Below are 9,428 nucleotides of genomic sequence, written 5' to 3'. Positions count from 1 at the left end.
AGAAAATACCTCTCACTAATCTATAATATTTAATAATGTAAAGTGGAATAGCAAATAGGTGTTTTGTTTTTTTCAGATAAATGATCTTTAAAGCATACAGCAGATCATAATATGTTTAAATGTCACTGGGTAAACCCTATTTATTTCCCCCAAAAGAATCTTTGTGTTTTAATTGTAGTCACATCCATTAATGTTACATCGATTAAATGGGGCCATACATTTCTTGATTTTATACCAATGGATTCAGAATATCAATCAAGTTCATATATAGGGATTAAATATTATTAAAGATGTCATTTTATAATTTACCCAACAGAATGACTGTTGTAGTCACCCCAGTAAGTCTGATTAGTAACTTAAACGGAACTCACAATGAACAAAGTGCAGTGTTTATCGTCTTCTCATTGGCAAAATGTCTCCTTACATCATGCATGTAAACAGACCACACATTTGTGTACCCAGAAAAACTCTGGGATTAGGAACTAAGGGATTGAAACTGACAGATAGGTACCATGAGACTGGAAGTCCAAGGATACAACCCTTAGGAATCATTCACTATCTGTTACAATTACGACTACAAATAATGCTTAAAAATTACTCTAGGAGAACTTTAAATTAATGCTGTACTGAAAATGTAATACATTTAGAAGATAGATACATTTTGTTTAGTAAATAGTATCAAATCTTTGATTATTACTTTGACTAATTTACTGCAAGTGAAATTCAGCATTTACTTGCAATAAATAGAAATTTCAGACAATTTTACATCTTAAGGAGTTGTAATGATATCCAATTTGATGGCATAGGATCAAACTGTCCCTTGAAAATTAACTAATTTTTTAATTTCCTCCTTCATTTTGTCCTCTTAACATTACCATAATTTATCTCAACTCAGTGGTGTACCCAGAGCAATAGGGTTGGAGGAGTTAAATTATAGTATGCAACTCCCAAAATGCACAGTTATTGAACAGTTACATGGTATGAACTAAATAGAATTTTAACATGATAATAATGATTTGATCATTTTTCTTGGTTGTGATTCACCATATATTTTCTCATAGCTCTTCCTGTGCAGGTGCTGAATGAAGGGTTTTACGCACATGCAAAAACATGTTTATGAGTCATTATTTAATATGATGGTATTAGAAGGTAGTCAGTGTTCGAGTTGAACACCAAACCCCAGGGTGATGAAAAGCAATTGGTCAGTTTACATCAAAAATATATACTAGGATACATTTTGGAGAGTAATGGAACATTCATGGGAGGGGTTTATAAAGTTTATAAAGTGATCTCTACTACAAGGACATGTAAAGGGGAGAAATCAGATGACAAGTAAGTGAAGAGTAGGATGTATGGCAGGGGTAGAAGACTGAGACTGTAGAGTCAAATAAAAGAGGTCAAAGGGCATAGGACTATTGATAAAGACATCAGACCTTGTGGGTTGGGAAGGAAAATTTTGTTGTGACAGTTTCTGATTCCTAAAGTATCTACCCCAAAGACTTCATGCTCTGCATAAAACAGAAACATTTTAGAGGCATTGTAGTCATTATTAATACTCTGACTGGTATAAGACATTTAATCCCCCCATTCCAAACTGAAGTTAATGCCAAAGGGCTCTGAGTGATATTAATGTACGAGTAGTTTGACTTTGTTGATTTTGAGAGAAACTACACCTCCCTGTTCTCCTGTGCCAATGCCACCATTTGAGTTCATGAAAAAAATATAACGTAGCAGCAGTGTTCACATTAGCTTCTCAGTTCATTGAGTGGAACAAAATAATATTGTTCCATTGTGATTAACCATGTTGCGCTCATTAGACCTTCCTTGTGGGTATGAGTATCCTTGTACCCCAAAACCCATGTATTGTGCACAACTGGAACATTATATCAGAGTTTTTCTAGCCGAAAAATGTTGCATTGACTGAAATGCAGTATGTATGTGTATACCTCTAATGCGTTCTGTTGTACTCAGAAATGAGTGGTAGCTAAGTCCACTTAGTTTCGTATTTGATTTATCAACCTTTTTTCTCAAACTCTAGTAACATTCCAGAGCAGAAATAGACAATGCCCAGGATCTTCATTGACTACGCAGAATCTCATTAACCCTGAGTGTAGTAATAACAAGTGTAGACCACAAATTTGAGCGCAAATACAATATAGCATCCATGCATGCTAGTAAGAGCTAGAGGAATCTCCATGAAAATAATAAAAAGGCATGCATTTAGAAGAAAACATGGGAAGTCATACCAAATTAGTTTATGGTATTTCCACCCCTTTGTATAAATAACCTCACTTCCAAGTCTGATGATTAGCAATTATCAATTTGATGCGGGTCCACACGAAAAAAATAAAAGTGGCATAAGAAAATGCATATATAATAAATACATGGTAATACTGTCAGAATTTTGAAAGCACAGTACCTTCATGTGAGCAACAATGTGTGCAGATTTTTGTGGCATGGTTGGGTGGTTTGGATGCCATTTTAGCTAAAGAAAGTCATGAGATATTAAAAATTATTATTTATCTCTTTGCACTACATCTGAGAAGTATAATGCTCAAAAATTTACTGCTGTATGCTTAGGTTGTACATGGAATTATTTATATCTTTATATACCCATGGAGGGTACTAAAGATCCATTAATTTGAAACCCCTTAACTCTGTGGCTTCTTTCTGGCAAAAACATAATTTACAATTGAAATATTGTTGCTTCATGCTACAATTAGCACAGTTTGTGATATCTATCGATTAGCATTGAAACTTTTCTCTTTTTTGCATAAAAACCTTGATTTTTGGTTCAAAGATTCAAAATCATTGACAAACGTTTTATCAATTTGCTATGAAAACAGTTTCATTATGTGATATGAATTCAGGTATGACCTCTAACTAAAGTATAAATGGATATTTTGAAAAATAATTGGATAGTTAATGGTTTGCCCAGTCAACTATTGCCACTTGAACATTCAATTGCTTATTCACATTGAAACAGGGCGTAATGATGAGCTTGATAGCAAAAAAACTTGTCTTCTGACATAAATTTGTGTTTGTTTTGGACCTTATATTTACTTGGATTGCGGAAGGTGAGGGACCAAAATGTGTCTAAAGAATGTCTACATATTATATAAATATTCCTGAATAACATGTTTCTGTATAGCATTTACAACTGAGATATGGAAGCAGAATGATTTTCAATAATTACTAAATGAAATGGCACTATTTTACAACTGCAGAAGTGATTAATAATGTTTCACACTTAATTCATTGTGCACTAATTTATTGAGGTTTCTTAAACCCAATTGTGAAAGCCCAAATGTCCACGCTGGAAAGGAAAGGCTGTGACATGATTTTTAGGATACTGTGCAGGTTTCATAAATGTTAATAAATTTTTGCATTTCCATAATCATTGAGATGAGGAAAATGCTTATTAAACCTATTTTGCTTGGACTTGTGGCTGCTCCATGAGAATGAATTCATTCAGTAATGTTTTAGTGCACTCTTTGTATCAACTTCTGGGTTGTCAGAAATCTTATTTTTAAGTGCATAAATCTTAATATCCTCCCCACATTCATGATCTAACCTCCAATTACATGATGCATTCCTTTTCCAGTGCTACACCCATAATAACCTTGGATGGAAGATTCATGTAGTGGATCCAGGATATTGGTCCCAGCAGAACAAAGGAAGTGGTGTATATGTGCAACAATTTCACATAATTATCATCCCTATTCTGCTCACAATTTTCTCTCTCCCCCATCTCTTCTTTCACTCACCCCGGTTACTTAGGTGAAGCATCCAACATCACTGGCACTGTTTTTAGAGACAGTGCCATTAACCCGCATCTGGACACTCATCACTAACATAATATCATACCTATCCCTTGTTGTGCTGACCAATCTCATCAGAGTATCACTCATGAACATGAGAAATCCTCCCAATGACGCAGTCAGTATCATCCATCGACTCTAAACTGACAGAAAAGTAGTCAGGCAGTCAACTGTAATTGGGAGCCTATAATTTCTTATTCCCTTCATATCTATGTGACCATTTCCTAAGATGCAATTTCAACTGCTGACTCCAGTGTTAGTGAAAACATCTGTTTATTGTTGGCAATAGCACCTACACAAAGGTTTTGGTTTAAATATCAGTTTGCATTGACATCAAGTTTTCTGTGGGTATGCGTAAATATAACGCATCAATATTTGTTATACTTAATAAGTATTATTATGTTTTGGTTTGTGTATGAAACTTTAGATTGCTTTGTTGCCCAATATTTTAAGTTAGGAATTTATTGAATTTTTCATGCCCAAATGTGATATAGTTTCTAAAAATGCGCCACTTGCATGTTCAAATGTGGAAATGTGTATCACAAGATTACAAGTGAAAAATGGTATTGCAGAACTATACAGGAAAGGCTATAACCGCCTTGTTTGCTCAACTTGCACATCGTATGCCAATTAATTACCCCCCAATTCGTATACAGGGTGAAATTATGATCAAAAGAAACAATGAACTAGTAAACCTAAGTTACTAGCTTAATGGCTACATGTGAAGTTGATTTTTTAATAATGTGGTTTGAGGAACAGAAAACGTCCGAAATTTTCTTTGCAGTCTCATGACAATAAAAGTTTAAAGATGAAGGAATAGACTTCAAGTTTGGTCAGGTTCAATGAGTCAGCCAAGACTTGAGGGAAGGTTTCAATAAACTTGCAATTTTATATATAAAAAACAACAAGTATTGATGACAATAATGAGTAAGCCTTCTTTCAAAATCCACTTTTTAGGGTGGTATTGTAGGAAAGCAACTTAGCTGCTGTGAAATGCTTTCATTTTGTATGAATTTTTATGAGCCCAAATTGTGTGTGCCCAAAAAAATTGATTTCCTATTCAAGTCATTCACTCTCCTTGTCCCAAAGGCTTAGCAAAGATTCATTATCAAATGCTTTGGACATATCAATGTTCAGATTGATTTTGTACTAACTAGATTCATCCGCTTGTCTCTCATTTTATATATGATCAGATTATATATACATATTATATATAAGGCATCTGATGGAAGGATTTGAAAAGCAACGATAATGCCGTTGGGCTTGTCATATTTTTAATGTAGTTACTACAAAACATTTCTTACTCATTTACAGTTGAGAAAGGAAATGGATTTTCTAATCATTTTTGCATTAAAAACTCATCCTGGTATGAAACAATAACCTCTATAAAATTTGGGTTTTACAGTCTCAATCAATAGCTCTAGTTTGATGTTACAGCATGAATGGTTTAAATGTGTATGGAAGCCGTGTGTCTAAATGATGAATGCCAAAAATGCCTGGGATTTATTATTTTGTTAGTTTGGATACTAAGAAAAATTATGCAGTAGTTAAAACAGGCATCAAGATAAACTTATAGAATCGCTTTATGATGTCTATTTACTAAAGCTCTTGATATCATAAAGTAGATTGATTTCTATAACAGCACTTGCCTATAGATGGTTTTTTGAAATCAGAGTTTTTTTGTACACCACATTTTATTTTAATGAACCAAACTTGTTAGATGTTATCTGGCTTAGCATTATTTGATCTTCAGGTGTACCTAGTCAAATGTTAGCAGATATAACATGAATGTTTTAGCAGGCATTTGTCTGCATATAAATTACAAAAATGGGTATCTTAAAGTTTGGGCATTCATTAGCATATCTCTCTTCCTAAAATATCTCACTGGGGAAGATCTATTTTTACCAATATGTACGTCATTTAAAGAATTGATTATCTAGATGCCCAAATTTCCAAGAATTATCCTCCATATGATTTTGAAAACTAGTAAGTTTGTGTGTTTTTCAATTCATATAAGGTATTGGTAAAAGATCTTAATGTATTGAGTGCCTTTATTTTGGAAAAAATCTTGGGAGTGATGACAATAACTCTAAATCATGCATTCTGGCTTACAGTCAATAACAGACAATAAGGTGAATTTGACCCATGCTATTAGTAATTATAGCAATTGGAGGTTGATCACCATTGGATTATCATTTATTTCTGGTACATATTTTAGGTACCATGGTCATGAACCAATTATTTTTTGTAGCTGTTTACACTTAAAAACATTTCTTTGAAATAAGTTTTATTGTCATGAATACCGAAACTCATATATAATAAATCACTTTACTGGTGTGTCAGACAATAAATTAATGGCTGGTATTGGGATGAAAATGTCAATGACTTATTTTTATCAGTGGCATTATATTATATAACATGACAATAATGGATAGTATGTATTAAAAATTAATAATTTTAAGTGTGAAAAATATATTGGTACTACAAAGTATTTAATGTTGTTAAATAAACTTAAGAAGGAATCAATTCCTTCTTGCAACATTTTACTTATTAAGTTTATTATAATTAGTGTTATAGTGATTGTTGATCATTTAAACTGTTTTCACTATTTTTGTAGTGTGTTAGTAATGACTAATGTTTTTAAGGTACATTAATTTTTTCATCAGGGTCGTTAAAGTTTTTAAAATGTCATTGAAAAGATAAGGTCAAAAATATTTTATAGGTGTTCACATTAATACATAAATTGTTCTATCTTTTATTGAAAAACTTATACAATGTGCATGGACAATAACACTGACAGACATGTAACATAAAACAACAAAAATATTGTTTATTAGTATTATATGATTTTCCTTTAATATTTACCCTTAATAATTAAATCTTGTTTTCCAATTAACCCTGTATAACTGAGACTAAATATGAGAGGCGCTAATTTTCATCAGGATATGTCAATGAAAAGACTGAATGAGATAACAGAATATATGTGTAACTATAGCCAGGTTTGGTATGCTTCAGCCAATTTCAACATTTTTTTCATATAGGATTTTGATTCGTGCATCTAATTTCCTACTGTTGATAGTAGATAAATACAAAAATTATTTTATAGATTGACTTCTCATTTAAAGAGGTATATATATTGCTGCTTCTTTTATTTATATTTTTGGTTAGGTAATCAAAAAGTACGATTGTAAGAATTCCTCGGATGCTTTCATCTTTTTATCTTTTGTCGTTAAATTATCGTTCTGATACATATAATTCATCTTTTAAGTCACAAAGCACCACTTCTCCATACCAGGGGATGTAATTTGAGGCCCAGGGAAAAAGTTTGACAGTGATAATGTGCAATTAATATATTTCGGGGTCCCAAGTAGGAAAAGGTGCATGTCTACTTCCCACCGCCAAAATGCACAATCATATTCTTATCCAACAGTAAATTTTATGTCAATGTAGCATGCTTTATATGAACAACCAACCTAGCGTGTGAGAACAGAGATATAAGCATGTAAAAATAATTAAATATTTAAGGTATGTGTGAAGAAAGCATTGATTTTCAACTATTATATTTTGTCCTAATTCAGTGAATTATATTTGTTTCCTTTGTTAGTAACGGCTAACATTTTCTATGCCCTCCCAAGATAGAATGCAAAAGAATCCCTGAGAACTGATGAGCAAAGCAGTTTTCAAATAATTTATTAAATTTTATGGTTGATATTAAAGGAATTTCATTGAAATTAAATATATTTGTGTGATCAAAAGAGTTTAGTTAAATTTGTTTGCTCAAAGTTTTATGAAATTTAATGTTGTTGTATTATCTTTTACAATAATATATATTTTTCCTAGAAAACATGTTATAATACTTTGGCATGCAAATTGTAAGAAAAGTGAACAAAAACATTTTTTCTCATCTACCATACAAATTTGAATTGAAAAGCATGATCTAAAAGAGCTGTAGAATAAACAATAATGTCTCAAATGTTCTTATAAAAATAATGATGAAATTTAATTGCAACACAGAAGCCAATGAATTGCTTTATTCATATTTTCTGAATGAGTTTTACTGTTTATGATCCCGTGATCTCTTCAAAGCCATGAAAGATATTGTTGTGTCTGCTTATTGAAATTCAAAGATGTAATTGCTATGAAAAAAACTGCTTAATAATGCAGAGGGAGGGCTCATCAATGTGCATGGGGCTATTTTATTCAAGCTGAGCCATGGATACCTTAGATTGACAATAATTCATCTGTATGAATGAAACCAATGAAACTCATCCATTAAAGTGAAATTGACACATTTAATTTTAAATTTCAATTTTTTTGTATGATTATATTTAACCAGAAAGATAACGATTACAATTAAAGTACAGATTGTTTAAAAATCCTTCACTTTTTATAATAATATTTGTTTTAAAAATATGGTCTATATAAATGCATTTTATGCTAAGATGTTTGTAACACCTTATTATAATACATTCTCTAAAGTCAGCTCAAGAATAAGCCCACTCCCAGGTGCAAACATTGTGTGCTAACTGTAATTATTACATGTGTTACACAGAGTGAATAACAATGTTACCTTCCCAACAAACCAAGCTGTGACCTCTCTCTTAGCTTGCTAAATGTGTGAATGGTGTTCCTAGACTGTAAAAACTGTTTATCTCTTTAAAAACCTTTATAATTTGATCAATTGTACTGTGGGGAATTGGGAAATACCTGTTCATGATTAAATATGAGATTTTATATAAATTACTCTGGTTGAAGAATAAAGATTTTTAAGAAAAGTATACATCAACTCTTCTATGACCTTAACACCCAAAATCCAATAAAATATGTACATCCATTTTGTCCAGTATACGGAATTATGAAATGGAATTAATAGATCATGTAGGAAGAAAATGTCAGCTGTTTGTGATTTCCCATTTCCCTATTTCTATTATTGGGAGTGTTATGCACATCTGATTATGAGAAGAGGAAGGAGGTAGTAGAGGAAATCAAGTGCTTACTAGGCAAGTTGAGGAAGCCTAGAATCTTGTGGATGAAGTATTTCAGATTTGAAAATCTTAGCTCAAACAAAGCATCAATAGTCTAGTCCCAAGGATTCAGAGTAATTTTAGTGGATGCTACTATATGTCCAATTTTTGCACTTGCTTACTAAGTCACAAAGGACAACTGGCATTTAATGTATAGTTTGAATGACACTTACAGGGCTAAAACAAACAACATCAGGTTCATTGTGTAGTGTTTGAAGTGGATCCCTCAGACTAATAGCAAAATAAAGAGGATTGTAGAGGTACTGTAGTATTGGAGGATGTAATAACTTGTCATACTTGTTGTTTTTGAATCGTAAATCACTGGTGGTAATTATTCCTACAGTGTTTAGGAATTCTTCATGTAGAATCATGCTTATCATAATTATGCTAGAAATGCATCCCTCTGCTTTCTTTTTTTCACTATACTAGATGTCAGGTACCTAGTATTTAAAGTGTGCTCCTAAGCTATTTTGAAGGTTGTATTTTTCAATCTTGTACCACGGTGTCATTTTTGCATGTCCTTGGTACTCCACAGTTTTCCAATCCAATCCCCCAATAACCAAAAAGGTGTGCATTAGATCTT

General features: G+C 32.3%; 1 protein-coding gene across 3 annotated transcripts in view; it reads left to right on the top strand.

The window, feature by feature from the left end:
* LOC139687588 (protein Skeletor, isoforms B/C-like) overlaps positions 1 to 8,684 on the top strand; it is a 262,208-nt gene extending 253,524 nt beyond the window's left edge. For all 3 annotated transcript variants that reach the window (XM_071584807.1, XM_071584806.1, XM_071584805.1), the window contains one exon: positions 3,605 to 8,684. In XM_071584807.1, the coding sequence (XP_071440908.1) occupies positions 3,605 to 3,784 (180 nt within the window). In that variant the 3' untranslated portion in view covers positions 3,785 to 8,684. The remainder of the gene's footprint in view (positions 1 to 3,604) is intronic.
* The last annotated feature ends 744 nt before the right edge of the window (positions 8,685 to 9,428 follow it).

Source organism: Hetaerina americana, unplaced genomic scaffold, assembly GCF_022747635.1.
Source record: "Hetaerina americana unplaced genomic scaffold, ioHetAmer1.1.p SCAF_2, whole genome shotgun sequence".
NCBI classification, from domain to species: domain Eukaryota; kingdom Metazoa; phylum Arthropoda; class Insecta; order Odonata; family Calopterygidae; genus Hetaerina; species Hetaerina americana.
This window is presented reverse-complemented; position numbering and strand designations above follow the sequence as displayed.